Raw genomic sequence first — 20,339 nt, 5'->3', positions numbered from 1 at the left:
GGCAGAAAATATTTTTGAAGTAATTGTTTTTGCATTAAAAATTTATGTCTGATTGGGCCCAGTGGTGCCAAGTGTGTAATCCAGCAGCTTGGGAGGCTCAGGCTTGAGGATCGCTAGTTCAAAGACAGCATTAGTAACAGCAAGACACTAAGCAACTCAGTGAGACCCTGTCTCTAAAGAAAATTTAAAAAAAAATAGGACTGGAGATGTAGCTCAGTGGTTGAGTGCTCCTAAGTTCATTCCCTGGCACACACAGAAAAAGTAAGAAAAATCATGTCTGAAAATTATTTGTATGCATCTCAAACACTTAAAAATAACATAATTTTGGTTACTCTATTCTGATTGATGAATTTACAGTAAAAATGGGCTTAGACAGAAAGCAGTGTTTCATTGAACGAAAAGTAAATTTTTGCCCTTAATACCTCTTCAAATAAATTTTTGAACAAAATTAAAGAAAGCATAATTTTGAAGTAGAAACATGTCAACAGAGGTGAAGTCAGACTACTTCCATTCTGTGCCCTTCTTCCATGGATGTAAATTTTGACTAATAATAATGTTGGGAGGTGATTTCTTTGTTACTAAGTAATGAAAGTAGAGCTAGGAACTGAGGAAGAATTTAGAATTGAATTAAACCCCTAAGGTAGACTAATTTTTGCAGATGTTTGGATAGTCATTTACAAATAGTTCTTTCCTAGTCTAAAGTTTTGCTTTTCTTGGACCTTAAAAGACTTCTCAATGAATATCCACATTTGGTATCTGTATATTTCTGGTAGTTCCAAAATGGATTATCCATTTCTGTGAATAAAAGAGGCCAGGGAAAATTTAATAGGAAAAGAATATTCATCATGTATAGAAACAGAAAAACAGCAAAAGAGATGCTCACAACTTGAATGGATCTCGATATGTGATGAAATGTTTAGAAAATAAGATTTGGGGATTCTTGCATAGGGATTTTAGAATAGGAAATTAACTACATAATAAATGCTGGAGATATGATATAAGTAGTTGGAGTTTTTTTTTTTAATTTATAGAATTCTGAGGACATAGCTTCTAGTTAAAGCAAGCAAAACTCAATTCTACAACCAAAAATATCAATAGCCTTACATCCCAGAATGTATAATATGAATTTATTTGATAAAATAATAGGCATATACATACAGCTGACACAATTTATCTTAATTTGAGAAATTTTTGACTGGAGAGCTGATGATTATTTTACTTATAAGGAGTCTAGCATATATAGCATAACTAAAACAAGGACATTTTGTCACCAATTTCTGCCATACAGATATGAATAGACATCCACTTTTATTTATTTTTAAAATTTTACTCAAATAAAAAATTTACATGAGTTATAAAGAAACTTCTCTCAACAATTTTTTCATTGCCTCTTTTACATCTTTGTTTCTCAAACTGTAGATGATGGGATTCAGCATGGGAATCACAATGGTGTAAAATATTGACACTATCATGTCATGGTTTGAATCATAGTTGGAATTTGGTCTCATGTAACTGAAGAGGATGGTCCCATGATAAATGGACACTCCAGTCAGGTGGGAGCCACAGGTAGAGAACACTTTCCTCCTCCCTTCGGCAGAATGCATCTTCAAAATGGCCAACAGGATGAAGCCATAGGAGACCAGGACAATCAGGATGGTGACTATCTCAATAGAGCCCACAAAGTAGAAGAGGAGAAGCTGGTTGGTGTGAGTATCAGAACAAGAAATAGCAAGGAGAGGAGGGATGTCACAGAAAACATGTCTGATTTCATTGGACCCACAGAAGGACAAGCGGAAAGTGGCCACTGTGTGTATAGTAGCATGTGAAATACCAGCAACATAGGAAGCCACTATGAGTGGCACATAGACTCTGGGTGACATGCTCACTGAATACAGAAGTGGGTTGTAGATGGCCACATAGCGATCATAAGCCATTGCAGCCAAGAGAAAGCATTCTGTGGTCCCTAAAGTAACAAAGAGAAGCATCTGTGTAGCACACCCCAGAAAGGAAATGGATTTATTTTCTGCCAGAAAATTGACCAACATTTTTGGAGTGACAACTGTAGAATAGCAGGCATCCAAGAATGATAAGACACTCAGAAAGTAGTACATGGGGTTGTGGAGTCGGGAATCCTCAATGACCAATACAACCAGTCCCAAATTTCCTATCAAAGTAAAAAGATAGATGCCAAGAAATAGTAAAAATAGGAAGACTTGCAGGTTAAAATCATCTGTGAAGCCCATCAATACAAACATGGTGACTTCTGTGACGTTCTTCCACTGAATCCTGTAAACATCCATATCTGATGACAACTTTTCCATTTTAGTTTTTACAAAAAGATTGAAAAATATCCTTTATTAATAGAATTTGTGTAATTATATTCCAATTTGGTTCTTAGGGCATAATGATTTTTTTGGTAGTAATGACATAGGCAGTGACAAAGAACTGCATCAGCACATGAATTTTTACTATATAAGGCAAAAAAAGAAAAGAAAAGAAATAATTTAACTCATTGTTGGCTAAATGCATTGCTAGAAATTCCTGTAATTAAAGTGATTTTTATTTTCCAATTAATTTTTGAATGAATTTTCTTCCATTTGTGTAGATATTACATCCTCTTAAAATTAAAAAAAAAAAACTGAATTAGTATAGATCAGCTAAAATCCAAAAATGTTTCATTGGAAAACACATAGCTGATTTGAATTCTTATCTACTAAAAAGTACATGAAATCATTTAATGTTTCATACTTTGTAATATAGAAGAAACTAAGCTAAACTTATAGGTAAATTTAGATGACACAAAGAATGTCAAAGTTGTTTACTCTAAAATGTTTTCAGATAACTTCTTATAAAATAGTTACACTGACTTTCCAACTTGCTTTACGGGCATTCTTTTCAAAGGAAACCATGTCATGTCCTGTTTTCTGAAATTGTCTTGTTCCATTAAATACCAGAGGAATCTTTATTCTGGGATAATTGCACTTTCTTTGCAAACCAAGACAATGCCAAGTGCTTTGTTTTAGGATTTTTCCTCTGTAAATATACAGTATCTAGTTGTCAATTTGGGTCTTTCAAATTTCATCAATAGTAATGAGAGGATTTTTGATTTACATATTCCTACAAATTCCTTGGAGACAATTATTTTAATATACATTCTTTTCCTTTTTCCGTCTTTATTTTGGTACTCAGGTACTCTAGCACTATGCCTCATCCCCAGCGTTTTTGTATTTTACTTAGAGACAGATCTAACTGAGTTGTTTAGCGCCCTGCTAAATTGCTGAGTCTGGCTTTGGATTTTCGATTCTCCTGCCTTGGCCTCCTGAGTCGCTGGGATTAGAGGTGTGCACCACCTCTCCTGGCAATACATACCTTTAATATATTATTAAAAGTAAATGAGGGGCTGGGGATGTGGCTCAAGCGGTAGCGCGCCCGCCTGGCATGTGTGCGGCCCGGGTTAGATCCTCAGCACCACATACCAACAAAGATGTTGTGTCCGCCGAGAACTAAAAAATAAATATTAAAAAAAAAAATTCTCTCTCTCTCTCTCTCTCCTCTCTCACTCTCTCTTAAAAAAAAAAAAAAAAGTAAATGAACTTGCCCTCCCCATGCCAATATAGAGGAATTTTCTCTGCTGAGAGTGAAGGACTGCTTCCCCTCTTCTCGATGACATCTGAGGGATTCCTAGAAGCTGAGAGCACTGACTGTCCCTTCCTGGGCCGGTTTAGAACAGGCTAACTTCATCTAAATATGTATATTTTCTGCGGTTTTTTTTTTGGCCCCACTTTGCCCCTGTTCAGGCCAGATTTATCTTCATACATGTAGCATATATTGTTTTTAATGAATTGTAACTGCTTCTGGGGGTAGGCAATATAGCTTCTTCTCTCCAGTTTGATCAACCTTCAGAACTGTGTGAAGTTCCTTTTTCCATCTTTTGTCTGTTTGGGGTTGGGAGCTGAATCCAGCAATCTGGAAATTAGGTTAGGCTTTCAGTAACAGGACTAATTATGGTATTTCTGAAATAACTATGAAATAAAGGTCCCCTGTATTGGTTAATAAAATTCTTGTTACAAACTATTGCCATAAAAATTAAGTCAGTGTATTTGCCACAAAGCAGAATTTGATTTCTGAACTCCTCCCCCCGCCCCTGAAATTGTCATTCCTATTCAGTGAATACAAAAAAAGAAAAAAAGAAAGAAAAGTAAAGAAAGAAAGTGCATGACCAAGAAAAAAAAAAAAGTAAACAGATAAATTTAAAGAGCTACCTGTATCTAGGCTAAAAGCCTCAGTTGTTGACGCAGATTTAAATATTGGAGCCATTGAAAGTTATGGGAGTGATTTCTACACAGTGACTTTTTGAACTTTAGCATGACATAGACCCAAAGTCACCTTACTATAGGTACACATGCACACCCATGTTTATAGCAGCACAATTCACAATAGCCAATCTATGGAAACAGCAGATGTGTTCATCAACAGAAGAATGGATAAAGAAAATGTGGTATATATACACAATGGAGTTTTATTCAACCATAAAGAAAAGATGAAATTATGGCATTTGTAGGAGAAAAGATGGAACTAAAGACTATCATGTTAAATGAAAAAATTCAAACTCAGAAAGTTAAAGGTACTGTGTTTTCTGTCATATGTAGAAAAGGAAAACAAAAGTGGCAATGGATCTCCTAGAAATCAGAGGGAGATCAGTAGAAGAAAGGGACTAAAGAATGGGAGGTACATAAGGAGGGGGAAAATGGTGGGTAGTGATATTGGCCAAATTATATTATTATATTATGTGCATGTACAAATATGTTACAACAAATCCCATCATTATGGGCAACTATAATGCACCAATAATATAACATGAAATTTTTTTTAAAAGTTCTGTAAACTCTGCCATAAATAAGTACAGGTGAATTTAAAACTTATAATTCATAATTTATGTAATTCATAATTCATATAATTCATTCTGTAGAACTTGTTGAATTTTTGACATATTAAGATGACCCACATAAAAATAAACAGTAAGATTAAATTTTAGAAAGAGAAGGAAGTCATATCTCTCTATTATATCAGAAATGTTCTTAAAAATGTAGAAGGTTTTGTTTTTCAAATAATAGAATAAGTAACCTCCTAAATGTAGGATTACAAAACAAAACAATTTTTTTCTTAGAAAATGATATAGTGAAATGCCTGATGAAATTAAAGTACAACTGGTATATAAATTCAGATAATTTGTATATTAGACATAAGAACATGCACAAATATATTAATATATAATTTTGTTTGAAGTCTTATGTTCATAAAATAGCTTGCAAAGTCATCAAGAAATTGTGTAAATACTTGCTAATGTTACTTTTGTGGGCTCAGAAAGACACATTTCTGCTTAAAATGTTTCCATTCTGATTCTATTCTCCCCTACTTTCTTCTTTTTCTGCAACAGAATTAGTAAAATATATGCAGGAATGTTTAGTGCAGAGAATCAGGGACAAAGTACAATTGTTGAAATAGATTGACAGTATAAGTAAATGAGCATTCAACTAAATGTTGAAACGTATTACTAAGAGTCTGGTAAAAGAATTCATTACAAAATACCTGTTGACACTCATATACAAGAGAAATGTCAATTACATTACAATTCTAGTATGTTGGAGTATACACATTCTGAATTTGACTTTCCATAAGATTAAATACAAAAACTCTAAGTTATATAAGAAATTTAGCAATGTACCTGTCACTCCATCTGCCTGTGGACATGCTGATAAAATAATAATATATTCACTTAAGTTCTTCTAATACTTTGTCAATAACTTCCTCACAAATCTTAATGTGTTTATTCTGAATGTACAACAAGAAGGTGGTTTATGAAGTGAGTATGACTTATTCCAAATCATGTCTTCTTGTAACATTTGTCTACTTCCTTGTGGAAACTATAGACATAATAGAGGAAAACATGAAATCTGACTATTTTTTCCAAGATGCACTTTGAACAGCTATTTATTATTAACTTATATGTAAGGATATTAGAATTGTTTGTGCTCATGATGAGTTTGTGTCATTTAAGATATACACTGAATTTCAAAATGTATACACACTGAATTGCTAACTACAATGTGCTCAATCAAAAAAAAATGAAACATATAAAAATAACTTCTCAACTCTCACAGTCAGATTCATGACAACAATACTATAAACACGTAGATAAAATGCATGGGGAGTTAAAATAGAAGCCCCTCCAAGTTCTGAAGCTACTACAAGGGGATGGGGATTATGTGTCCATTATCTTATTCAATCTGAATAAAAACCTGAAAAATAAATAAAGCAGCCTCATTTTATGCATGGAAAAACTGAGGTCCAGCTAGATACAATTTTTACCATTCTCAGACTGTTTATTAATAGAAATAAACAGAATGTCAGATTTCTCTGACAATTTCTACTCCACCATTTTATAACCCCTTTTGACATGTCAATTCTGGAATATCAACTAGAACTGATACTAAATGGCATTGCTTTGTAGTTGAATTGTTTAAAGATGTTAAATTTAGACTCTGCAATTAGAAGAAAACTAGAATTGCTTCTAAATCAATTACTAACTTAGCAAAATAAATTAAAAACTTGAATTCCCACATTGAAAGACATAAGAAAACTTGTACCCAAAGTGAAACATTTACATTGACTGGATTAAACTTAATTTTCTTTTCATCTAATAATTAACAATAAAGGTAGTTCTTAGGGCTGGGGATTAGTGGTAGGGCACTTGCCAATATGTACAAAACCCTAGTTAAGTAGTCCTCGGGACTTTAAGTGTAGTAGAAAAAATAGTAATAATAATTTATACTACAGCACCTATTCCATTATCTTTCATAAAGCAAATTAAAGCATATTTCTATTATAGCTCTATTGATAAAACAGTATGCACACTACATTGCTAACTACAATGTAATCTATTTTCCTTCTCCCTGCATTACCTGAAAAGTCTGTGATTCAACTGGCAGCATACCAATGAGTCTGAAATATTCTCTCTTACATTTAAGAATTAAGGCATATACTTTGGTGTTCACTATAACATAAAATATTTCCTAAGAAAAATTCCTTCTCTTACCTATGAACACGGATGGACTGTTTTTTCATTAAGAAATACCATGAAGGCTATGCATCTGGACTCTTATACCAGCTCCTCAGCACTTCATGTCCACAGGGAGTTCCCAGTGAGGACACACCAGTTCTTTTCTGGGACAGAATGGATCCCAGTGACTTTTTTATTAGTAAACAAATGAATGTTTCTAGAATAAGAAATTATAAGCTGAAAATGATAGCATAAATGAATTTTGGTCTTTGCTTAAAAAAATCCCTCAGGTAAAAGTAAATCTAATAATACAAGATACAGTCTAGATCTGGTACTTATTATCTAAGTGCCTTTGAATTGATAAATTAAATGCTGTGAAAATCATTTTCCTTTTATTGGGAATATAATATATAAAATTTCTGAAAATTTTGTCACCATGCACACAAGGAAAATAATGCAGAAGTATTATTTTCTTTGACAGAATGTACACTCTGTAGTAACATTTGCCTATTTAACTATACTTCTAAATGGTAGGTGAAATAGATTTATGTTTATTGAGACTTTAATAGAGGAGATTAACTATGAATACAGAAATAGGATATAGTGATATGAAAGTATGGCAGTTTACAGATAATAACATTCTGTGCAATGAAAGTTTAGAATATTAGAGGTCTGACAGAGATAAAAGTCAAATTTTTGAATTCTACAGCATCTTTTCTTCTTTTAGGGATGAAGTATACTAATGCACAGACTAGCTGATTGTTGTATATGTAAAACGTTCTTTGAAAAAAATTTGCAAAACATATGGATGTTAACTGTAGAAATGTCATTTTAAGGTTTAAGATTTGTTTGAGACACATTTTATATACAGTGTAAACAATGAGTCAGTTTCTCTTTTGGTGGCATAAGGATGGTCAAATTTTTTGATATCTTAAAAAAAATCCTTTGTTTATGCATTTTCCTTAGAACTTTGTCAAAATCAATTGACTGTTAATCTTTTTTTTTTTTTTTTTGGAGTGAATATTGAACTCAGGGACACTTAACTACTGAGCCACATTCCCAGCCCTCTTTTGTATTTTATTTAGAAAGAGGGTCTCACTGAGTTTCTTAGGGCCTCCCTAATTTGCTGAGGCTGGCTGCATTGAGCCTGGGAGCAAGTGGGTGTGGTCATTCACCTGTAAATTGCCACCTGCGCTGGCTCCTCTCTCTTTTCAACTTGATTTTGCTGAGATTCTCAGTTGGTAAATTGTCCTTTCTTTTTAGCTATGGGTTTTGAAAGTTCATGGTTCCATGTCTTACAGGTCCTGTTATTAACTTGTTTTCCTTGCTAATTCTGTGCCTGAAAAAATTGCTGACCCCAACAATATTCTGCTGCGGTTGGATGACTACTTCAGTTTTAAAATTTCAAGTTATGTTTTCTTTTCCAAGTTTTAATGAACATTTTTAAATATAATTTGTCAAACAAACCATCTGTTTGTATTTTGTTTCACATACCTATGTAAGCTAAGAATCACTTTAGATTACTCTGTATTTCTTGTTTTTCTATTTTTATTGGCTTAAATATCATCCAAAAATGTTATGAAATATTTTGTTTAAGTTTACAGGAGGCATATGTAGAATGAATTGATGGTATAATAGGAAAAGAGTGAAAAGGGTGTTTACTATGATGAGGGAGACCTTGAATTGAATCTTGCCTCTGGCCTTTGTTATTTCTGAGAGAAGATATAAAGACGCAATGAATGAATAGCCACGGAATTTCAGTTCTGCAATAAGTATTTATTAGGCATAGGTTATAAATTTTCTTCTCCTTTGCAAATTTATTTCAACATTAAGCCCACAATATTTCAATTCTTTGCTTTCTCTTCCAGTTTCATTCATAGAAGTGGCTTTCCATTTGATCTTACATAAGCAAATCTTCAAGAATCAGTCATTATCTCTTTTTAATTTTTATTCTTTCAATATGTGTGCATGTTGACTTAGCCATATCCAAACTAATTTTCTCTTTAGCATATAAAGAAGCAATGCTTTTGAAACACATTTTTTTTAAATGCTTAGCATTGCATTTTTTGTCACTACCGTATTTACCCAGAACAAAACAAAACCACTGTAATATAGCAAAATGGGACTGTGGTGATCTGGTGTGTTTATGGGGGTGTGTATCAACATAGTTCACAATTCATAAAGCTTCTTTATACACTAATTGAAACAAATAAAGAGTTAGCAAAGTAAAAACTGTAATGATAATACTCATTAGATTTAGTGTGATGCAATAATGTTCAAACATAAATTAATAATCACAAAGTAAATATATTAAATATTGCCAATGAATAAAATGTTAGGCTCACAGCTGTGGGTACATGCATTTTTCAATGACTTAATTTTAGTACTAGATTTGTGAAACAATAAATTTTGGAAAAAACACAACTGATGAAAGAAATTCACTTATATAGGTATCTCAGACTTATAACCAAAAATAAAAAGAGGCATACTTAAAGGAAGTTGCTTTAAACACATATTAATTCACATGTTTAATTAATCTGTTATCTGTACCCTACTATGTCTACTTGGAAATTTTAAATTATTGATATTTTAAAGAGAGGTACAATTTGGAAGGAAAGTCTAACGCCACATATGGCTCTTAATTATCAAGGCTAGTGATAACAGGTTTTCAGACCACAAATCTTTGGACCAAGTATGTTGTTGAACTGATAGCAAGAATTGTATTGGTGTTGACATTCAAATTAATTCTAATTACACTTAAAATAGATTGATCTCATCAAACTCATAGAAGTTCTTTTTATTATTTCTTTCCAATCTGTTTTTATCTCATGTGCATAAAATAATTTTTTTCTACCTCTCTTTGGATAAAGTTTGTATCACTTTTCCCATAGCACTTTGAAAGAAATAAAACAAGGGCACTTGGAGGTGGTTTCTATCTATACACTGAACTTTTTTAAAGTTAAATACATTTTGTTATTGAAAATTCATTAAAGGACATAGTTATTTAATGCATTTTAAAGTATTAAAGACATTAAAAAGTATTTAAGTAAAGAATACTTCGTATATTCTATTTTTTTATTTAAAATAAATATATATGGCTTCCCAAAATTTTTCCTTGACACTTCATTTTGAGTATTCATTATGTAATTTCCCTTTATTTTTCCAAATTTCTATGGAAATATATTCTTCTGATACTTATTTCTTCTAGATAACCCTGAATTTGCATTTCTCAGAAAATTGTGATTTTCTTCTCTTTTCACCACTATTTCTAACCCAAATGGCCATCTCTCCTATTGATGGAATTTGTCTACATATCAAAACTGCAGCTTGAAGTACATTATGAGTACTTCAATTTAGATAGCATATTATTTGCAGTGGATAATGTTTACTCAAAACTGACACATGCTTCCTGTAGGTCAATATGAAAAAAAAAGTAGTTTAATAAACAATCAATAAAATCTGTCTACTAACTAGTGCTATATTGTGAGCTAATAATTAAAAATTTGAATTCATATACTGAAAACTCATTGAATACTAACTTACTTAAACACAGGACTCTACAGGGATTTGTTTTCTATTTCCTTTAACTTTAAATTATTTCTAATCATTTTTCTTTCATATTGTTAGTACTTAAGCCTAACTGAAAATAGTGCTTATTTTTATTAATAGTTTAAATTACTGTTCTTCATGAAATACTTATTAGTTTTAGATACTATTCACCTAGTGGTACTTTCAATAAGTACATAATTAACAACATAAAAACAAGCATAATACCTTGAAAGGAAAATTATATTTATTATTTTTTTCTTCAGAACAATTATTTTCATTTTTACTACAGACTTTTGAGACAGAATAAAACACATACATGCATGCATTTATAGTCTATATAAATATATAAAAAGGACAATATAATGCTAATATTTGAGATAAAATTAAATAGAACATAAATTGGTATATGATTTTATATAATAATACATCTTCACCCTAAAATTCATTCTATTTTCACTCTTGATTCATTCTATTCTGAAACATCTAATGGAATTGGAAACTTTTCAGTGAGTAACTTGCAAAACTGTACAATCTAGGAATCTACTACTGTGAGTTTATGTAGTATCTGCTTTTCTGTGCCTCACTGATTTCATTAAGCATAATGTCCTCTAAATTAATCTAATTTGTCCTAAATGACAGAATTTTGTTTTCTTAAAGATTAAATAGTGTTCTCTGATGTGTTTTTATCACATATCTGTCATCTGCTCATCCCCTGATGGTCACTTAGGTTCCATACTTAATTACTATAAATAATGCTACAATGACCATGGGAGCACAGATATGCCTTCAGCATGCTGACTCAAACTCTTTCAGATGTTTTTACAACAATGGGATTGTTGGATCATATGGCAGTTATGTTTTTAGTTTTTTGAGGAATTTCCATACTGCTTTCCGTAAGATCTCTACCAATGTAGTGGGAGATTAATTTCTAAGTCATACTTTTCTTTTTTTCCACATTCATAAGTGCACACTAAATAAATATTAAAATCTATTTTCACTATATTAAAAGTAGTTGCAAAATAGTTGTCTGTGATCTCCGTCATCATGACATCTCCATCAATGTCTGTGAGGGAGCAATGGCAATGAAAGATTTTAATATGGGAATAACAATAATTGATGTAAGGCAAATAAGGCGAAATGCATGTCAAAAGCTTGGATGTATCTTAGTAATCTTAGTATACCAAGGTACAAGAAAGAAAAAATAAATAACATTTGGGGTGACCTTCACAGGAATTGCAGAATGGGAAGTATCATCACAATGAATGCTAAAGATTCAATATAAACAAAGTGAGGATATATCAAATTCTGAGGAAAAAATATAAGGTTGTAGCAAGTTAAAATCAAATAAACAATGATTACAAAAATGTAGTTATGAAAAAAAATATTTAATTTGGATCCCCTTAAGTATAAATAAATATAATGAATTTATATTGGCAAATGCTGCATTGGAGAACAGATAAACTTTTTAATTAGAAATATTCTGGGATCTATTGCATTATTAACTGAAACAGCATATTTTTCTTACTAGTTTCTAACCATAGAAAAATGATCCCAGCATTAATTTTAGGTTTACTGAATACTACATACAGAGTTTTTTTACAACACAATATTTCCCAAACAATCTTTTCATTGCCTCTTTTACATCTTTGTTTCTCAAGCTGTATATAATGGGATTCAGCATGGGAATCACAATAGTGTAAAATATTGACACTATCATGTCATGATCCAAGGCATAGCTGGAACTCGGTCTCACATACATGAAGAGGATTGTCCCATGATAAATAGAAACTCCAGTCAGGTGGGAGCCACAGGTAGAGAACACTTTCCTCCTCCCTTCAGCAGAATGCATCTTCAGAATGGCCAACAGGATGAAGCCATAGGAGACCAGGACAATCAGGATAGTGACAATCTCAATGGAGCCCACAAAGTAGAAGAGGAGAAGTTGGTTGATGTGAGTATCAGAACAAGAAATAGCAAGGAGAGGAGGGATGTCACAGAAAACATGTCTGATTTCATTGGACCCACAGAAGGACAAGCGGAAAGTGGCCACTGTGTGTATAGTAGCATGTGAAATGCCACCAACATAGGAAGCCACTATGAGTGGCACATAGACCCTGGGTGACATGTTCACTGAATACAGAAGTGGGTTGTAGATGGCCACATAGCGATCATAAGCCATGGCAGCCAAGAGAAAGGATTCTGTGCTTCCGAATGTAACAAAGAGAAGCATCTGTGTGGCACACCCCAGAAAGGAAATGGATTTATTTTCTGCCAGAAAATTAACCAACATTTTTGGAGTGACAACTGTAGAATAGCAGGCATCCAAAAATGATAAGACACTCAGAAAATAGTACATGGGGTTGTGGAGTCGGGAATCCTCAATGACCAACACAACCAGTCCCAAATTTCCTACCAAAGTAAAAAGGTAGATGCCAAGAAATAGAAAAAATAAGAAGAATTTCAGGTTAAAATCATCCGTAAAGCCCATCAATACAAACATGGTGACTTCTGTTATATTCTTCAACTGAATTTTGTGTATATCCATGTCTGATGACAGCCTTCTGAATTATGTTATTTACTTCTTCTAAATGCAATTTATTGCATTGATAGAGTTCATCCAATTATATACTCATGTTTGTTCCTTAGACTGGTGTCATGATTTCCTCAGTGCAATATGATAAACAGTTTTAGCAAAGTTTGACCCAAATGGACACATTTTGCTGTATAAAGAAAAGGACAAATGTTTTAATCCATGTGTTGGCTGAATTTACCATGCTAAAATTTTCTTATGCCAAAATACCTTGCTTTTGTTTCCATTCATTTTCTGTTAATTTTTTGCACTCATTCTGATATTATGTCATCTTAAATTTCATAAAGACAAATTAATATAAACATTTTTTAAAATCCAAACTGTTGTAGTGGTAAACACACAATTGCATATAGGTCCTTGTTATACTACAAAGTACATGAGAATTTCTTTCTTAATTTTTATAGTTTTTATAGGGCAGCAATGAAGCACACAACAGAAGATCGAGTCAAATAGAATTGAGAAAAAAAGAGATGTCCACATTATTTAAGTTTTTAAAGTTTGCAGATGACTAGTAAATGGGATGCACTTGTATTTGAAGTTGTCATACTGGATTTCTACCAAAATTATGTTATTTACTCTTCCTGATAATTTCCTTATTTCTTTTTTTTAATTTTTTTTATTGATTGTTCAAAACATTACAGAGCTCATGATATATCATCTTTCATACATTTGACTCAATTGGGTTTTGAACTCTCCAAATACATATTGCAGACTCACTTCTGTTACATACTCACATTTTTACATAATGGCATATTAATGACTGTTGTATTCTGCTACCTTTCCTATCCCCTACTATCCCCCCTCCTCTCCCCTCCCCTTCCATCTTCCCTCTCTACCTCCTCTGCTGTTGTTCAATTCTCTCCCTTTTTTTCCCCTCCCCTTTGCCCCTCATAACCTCTTATAATTTTGTGTATCACTGAAGGTCTCCTACCATTTCCATATTTCAATAAATGGAACAGTCAATAAAATTCTGGAGATACATTTTATTTTTAAAATAAAAACAGTGATAAGTTATTTTGTTTTCTGTCACCTCAAAATATGGTTCACTAAGTTGTTCATGTTTTACCTTGATAGTTAATTTTAACATTACTGTTTTTTAAAATTTTATTTAATGACATTGTAAGATGTTTCCTAATTTGTCTTTCCTTTTACTTGCAATGTCCCTGAATTTAGCTCTAGATATATTTGTGTCAAAAATAAATTATGCCCGGGCTGGGGATGTGGCTCAAGTGGTAGTGCGCTCGCCTGGCATGCATGTGGCCTGGTTTCGATCCTCAGCACCACATACAAACAAAGATGTTGTGTCCCCCAAACAAAGATGTTTTGTCACCCAAAAACTGAAAAATCAATATTAAAAAACTCTCTCTCTCTCTCTCTGCCTCTCTCTTTAAAAAAATAAATAAATAAATTATGCCCATTCATAATATATTATAGTTTTTAATGGAATTTAAAAAATAACGCTGAAACAAATGTCACTTGACAATAGCCAATAAAAATATTTATTAGCTAGAATAGAAGCAATTCCTGAAATAATAAAATCACTATATTTGCTAGTGTTTAATTTCTCAGCATTTCCCTCAATTACTAAGTCTTTCTCATTCAGTAAATGATAAATCAGAAAATACATGAGCAACTCCAACATCAACAGCAAAAATAGTCAAAGATGAATCTGTTTCTATACTGAGAGCCTCAGTTCAGTTACTGAAGAACATATTATATGTTACATACTGGACCTACAGAAGTTGGAAGGAAGATTCTATCATGAGGAATCTGTTTTTCCTTTAGCATATATAGATGAAAAGATTTTACAAAGATGAAAGACCACAATGCACTTAGGTCCAAGCTAAATTCAAATGATGAGCAAATGATTTATGAGTTGACAAGTGCTACAGTTTGATTATATTGAGACATTCACATGCTAAAGAAATAAATATATAAAACTACTGTTTAGAAAGAGAAGCCCCATGTTTATATTATCCTACAAGTAACATCACTGTTCTAATGGAAAGATTTTGCTAATATATACAACAAATACTTTTATACATGTGGGGATAGAGCAGAACAGGAAAACATATGCTCTTCACATTCTTTAAAAATTTGATAGTGAAATAAGGCTATGTTAGATTCTGTTTCTTTCTATATACAGACAGCTTTCCTATTATTCAGAAGAACACATAAATGTCTTGATGCATAATTTTTCATAAATTTCATAATGATAATATAGTTTTTAAAAGTCAATAAATAGTACAAGTATGAATTAATGTGTGATTTAGATACCACAAAATTTTTCCTGTTTAAAATTTCATATTATTTTTTTCTCCTGTAAACTTCTCTCTCCATCACCCTCTGTCTTTCACAAGCATGCATAAAAATCAATAGATCTTACAAAATTATTTACTGTAGAGATGAGGGTTAAAACTGTGTTAGATAGGGAAGAAGCACAAATAAAGTATGGGAGCAAATTGGGAAGAATATACTATTCGTATTCTAAAAGAATCCATAAACTATATTTTGACTTATATACATTACAGAAATTTCAGACAAATTATAATTTTAAATTTTGCTTTCTGATGCAAATTGTATTTGGACTGTAAAGACCTATAATTAAAGATTTAGAGCCTAGTGACTTTCTAAAGTGTAACTAAGTTTGGACAAAATTCTCATAAGTAGCTCGTTTGAATACCTGAAGTTTTAATTATGTGTGAAGAAAGCACAGATGTGAGATATGAATTCCAAATTTTATTAGATGACAAAATAAATTGAGAGATATATAATCAAAATTTTAATGAAGCTTTGAAAACCAGAAGCAAGGTTTGTCTTCTAAATTAGACACACATTTGTGATTTGATACTGTCACTCTTCTACTTATAGCCATGTCAGTAAAATAATAGTATGTCTACTTAATTTACCTTATACTCTTGTCTGTATAATGTTCTGGGATCATCTGATAGGTTTGATCTTATCTGTGGAATAAGAATGTAGTTTGTGGATTATTTATTTTATTTCAAACCATGTCCCATTAGAGGATTTATATACTTCACAGTTTAAATGGAGGAATGGCAGAGAAATAACATGAGGTCTAGTCGCTTTTTCCAAGCTACTCTTCAAACAGCATTCTTCTTAATAAAGATTTTAGAAAATTAGAAATGGTTGCATTTATGACAAGTTAATTTTTTTAATAGAGGCTAGAAAGACCCAAGTATAGATCTTTCATTTTCACAAAGCGTGTCCTAACTGAAAAATGAAAATAAAATCAGTTCAAGTTTTCTTGTCAAAAATCATAAATCAGAATCGAAAAAGAACAGCATCACTAACAATGTCAAGTTATGATATGAAATCAAAAGTTACTATAGCAACAGCCACATATTTGGATTTCATGTTAACATGGGGTTACACATTTAGTGTACATTATCTTATTCCATTCACCCAGCAACTTAAAATCTAAACAACCCAGTGTCCTTATATGGACAAGAAAACTGAGGCCCACCTAGTCTGGAAGAGTTGTTAGTCACACAGTTTTTAGTAGATCCAGGACTCCAGTACACATCCCTCTGACTCCACATTCTGAACTATTTCTATATAACCCTATTATAGACAGTGTGGCATGTCCTAACTCTGCAGATATCATCCACTAGAAATAATAGAAGGTAGGGCCCTTGTATATTTAAATTTTTCTTTTAAAGTAATTAAATTTAAATAAACCACAATTCTTTTTAAAACACTCAATGGCTTCTAAATCAATTGGCTAACTCGTAAAATAAATTTAAATTAGTTTCTCTCCATTTGGAGAAAATAACAATTCCAAAATAAAATGTCCTCATTGGTTGGTTGAGAGTTTTTTATCCATCTAATTATTTTTCCTATATTTTAAATATGGCCTATTATTCTACTGCATCTCTTCTGTTATCTTTAATCATGAAAGTAAAAGTAAATTTCTAATTTACAGTCCTATTGATTGAAATATGGAGAGAGTCCTTTGTATTTTTCTCTGTTAAATTCACTGGAAGATCTACTATTCAATTTCTAATACAACTTTGAATTAACTAGAATCCGTCTTCTCTCTGATTTAACTCTTCAAGTTTATACATTAGTTTCAGATTCAAGATGATAGCTTCTAAAATATTTTCTAAGTGATGAAATGTCTTTAACTTACCAGTGAAATGAATCGCTCCCTCAGGTATAGGTTAGTATGAACACTGTACATTTGGACTCTAGTACTAACTGATTGAGCCTTTTAAAGTCCACAGGGATGCCCCAAGGAGAAAAACACTGGTTCTTTTCTGGGATAGAAAATCAACAAGCTAATTTTTTTCTTCCAAATAAGCAGGTGAATGGAATATAAAAATGAATATCATAATGGAAATGATGACATGAAGTAACTTGGGCCCTTGGTTAAACAAATGATCCCTCAGTGGAAAAGCCAACTAATGATAGGACCTACGTCCAGCTCTGGTTCTAATTATCTATGTGCAATTGAGTTGATGCAGATATTCCCTAAAATCCAGTCTCCTCTTTCTGGGAATTTAACATATGGATTTTATCAAAGTCCTACAATATGCATATAACAAAAATGATATAAAAATAACTTATGACAGAATACAGAATTATTTAATAAGTATCAACACTAACCATCAACTGAATGTTGAACTATTAAGTTCAATCTTAAACTTACTGATAAATTTAATGCTTCCTTATTCACAAGTATTTTTTTTTAGAGAGAGTGAGAGAGGAGAGAGAGAGATAGAGAGAATTTTTAATATTTATTTTTTAGTTCTGGGCGGACACAACATCTTTGTTGGTATGTGGTGCTGAGGATGGAACCCGGGCCACACACGTGCCAGGCGAGCGCGCTACCGCTTGAGCCACATCCCCAGCCCCTTATTGAAAAGTATTTATTTGAAAATTAAGAAGTGTCTTCTACTGTTTATTTGAAAAAGCACAGAATCCTTGAGAGTCAAATCAACAGAATAGAAAATTTTCAAATAAATTTTTAATAGAAAATTAAAGTTGCAATATTTATATAATCTTATTGCAAGATGAAAATATAGAACAACCAAGTTTTGGGATTTAGTTTGCTCTTTCTCTTCTAGGGCCTTACGGTATATACCACTAACATATTTATTTGGTATTTTTATGTTTTCTTTTTTAAATTACTAGACACTCAATGTTATAAACATTCCTCTTTCAGCTGTGTTCATACCATTCCAGAGATTTTGATATGCTATATTTCTACCTTCATCTATTCCTTATGAATTATTTTGACTTCTTCCCTAATTTCTTACATTAATAATTCATCATTCAAAAGTATTTCCTTTAATTTCTAGGTATTAAAATTGTTTCTATTTTTCATCTAGCTGTTGATTTCTAATTTTATTATGATCTAATAGGATGCAAGGGATTATCTGTTCTTTTTTGTATTTTCTAAGATGCTTTGTGTTCTAATATATGGTCTATATTAAAGAAGTTTTCATATGCTACTGAGAAGAACATAAATTTAATTGTTTATGAATGGAATATTCTACAGATGTCTGTTAAGTGTATGTGATTGTGAAGAATATTTAGTTGATGTCGAGAGGACCTCCCTACTGGTCAGAGAGAAGTGTTGAAATCACCAGTTTAATCATATTGGGATTAATTTGATTTTTTATATTGACAAGGATTTGTTTAATGTATACAGGTGCATTGAAATTTAGGGCATAAATATTTATAATCATTAAATCTTGTCATTGGATGGTTCCTTTAACCAGTATGATGTGATTTCTTTCTCCTCTGATTAATTTTGTCTTTCAAACTCCATTTACATAGGATATCTTTTTCCTATCACCTTCACCATGTGGATGTCTTTCCCAGTAAGTTCAATCTCTTATTAACAGAACATTCTGTCAATACTTGTCTTTTTATTGGAGAGTTTACAACATTAAATTTAATGTTACAATAGATGATTTCTCTTTCTTGTCATTTTTATTTATTTCTAGTGCTTAATTTGGATTTAATTCTCCCTTAATTGAGTATATTTCTAGTGATATTTAACTTATGCTGACTCTGATATTTTGTTTTCATTTCTTCTGTGTAAAATAATTCATTATTTCTTTTTTAAAATTATTTTTGTTTCTGATTATCCTGAAAAGTTTTTGTTTCATCTTCAGTTCTGAAGAATGGTTTTGCTTCATATAAAAATCATGGTATCTATTATTCTGAGCTGTCCTGGCTTTTAGGGTTTGGAATAAGAAATTATTAGAAAATCTAATTGCCTAATCTCTAAATGTGACCTACTAATTTTCTTTTCTAGCCTTATAAATTGTATGTGTGAGAACAAATATACATTCTGTGTATTAGGCATTTGGATTATAATGTGACTTTGAAAGGATCTTTTTTGTTCTTGCATATTTGAGTTTCTAAACTACTATTGTGCTTGAATTTCCAAGGTTTGGAAATTTTTCTGATATCTTTTCATTGAAAAATTTGTGCTTTTTTTAAATTTTCTAATTTGGTGCCTTCTTCTATGCCAAAGATTCTTATATTTGTCCTCTTAATGTTGTCCCAGATTTCTTGAATATGCTGGTAATGGTCTCTTAACACTTTTTCCTTATTTTAGACCTATTTCTGAGATTTATTTTGTTTTTGAGGCCTGAGAATCTTTCTTCTTTCTGATCTAATCTATTGATGATCCTTTTGACTAAAATTTTTAATTTGATTTACTGATGCTTTCATTTCCAGGATTTGATCCTTTTTCAGAATCTCTATCTCTTTATTGAAGTGGTCTTTCACTTACTGTAGCTCATTCATTACATCTTCTTTTAGTTCAATGAACATTTGTTCTTGAACAGGTTAAAAAATTGGTTATTAAACTTGGTAGTATAATACATAAGGGTTGAAAAAGGGAGAAGAGGAAAGAGTGGGCAAATAAAAATGATTGCAATCTAAAATAAAAAAGAGGAAAACATGGGGAATGTTGAGGCAGAAGGAGGTTAATCAAAAGGAAAATGACTAAGAAGAATAAGTATAAAGCTGAGCTAGGAAAGCAAAGATAGAAAGAATCCAGTTAATGCTCCACCTGGCTGCCATGATTATATTCCATTGTGATTTAGACTGGTATTTTAAAGTCTCCATAGAAACCCTAGTGATCTTCTGACTCAATAA

At 31.8% G+C, this 20,339-nt stretch overlaps 2 protein-coding genes across 2 annotated transcripts; both read right to left on the bottom strand.

Moving 5' to 3' along the window:
- Positions 1–1,352: 1,352 nt before the first annotated feature.
- Positions 1,353–2,339, bottom strand: LOC106145509 (olfactory receptor 5T3). The gene has a single exon (XM_013366236.1). The coding sequence runs from the start codon at positions 2,319–2,321 to the stop codon at positions 1,353–1,355; it is 969 nt and encodes a 322-aa protein (XP_013221690.1). The 5' UTR covers positions 2,322–2,339.
- Positions 2,340–12,188: 9,849 nt separating this feature from the next.
- On the bottom strand, positions 12,189–20,012 carry LOC101977722 (olfactory receptor 5T1-like). The gene is made up of 2 exons (XM_013366237.2): positions 19,972–20,012; positions 12,189–13,170 (listed from the first exon to the last, which is right to left on the bottom strand). The coding sequence occupies exons 1-2, from the start codon at positions 20,010–20,012 to the stop codon at positions 12,189–12,191; spliced, it is 1,023 nt and encodes a 340-aa protein (XP_013221691.1).
- Positions 20,013–20,339: the final 327 nt, after the last annotated feature.

Source organism: Ictidomys tridecemlineatus, chromosome 4, assembly GCF_052094955.1.
Source record: "Ictidomys tridecemlineatus isolate mIctTri1 chromosome 4, mIctTri1.hap1, whole genome shotgun sequence".
Taxonomy (NCBI): Eukaryota; Metazoa; Chordata; class Mammalia; order Rodentia; family Sciuridae; genus Ictidomys; species Ictidomys tridecemlineatus.
The sequence above is the reverse complement of the archived record's forward strand: the minus strand, read 5'-3'. Positions and strand labels throughout refer to the sequence as shown.

Coding starts and splice junctions, on each gene's coding strand:
- LOC106145509 (XM_013366236.1), bottom strand. CDS start 2,321: ATGGAAAAGTTGTCATCAGATATGGATGTTTACAGGATTCAGTGGAAG.
- LOC101977722 (XM_013366237.2), bottom strand. CDS start 20,012: ATGTTCATTGAACTAAAAGAAGATGTAATGAATGAGCTACA. Junction 13,171..19,971: donor GATGTAATGAATGAGCTACA/GTAAGTGAAAGA, acceptor AACATAATTCAG/AAGGCTGTCATCAGACATGG.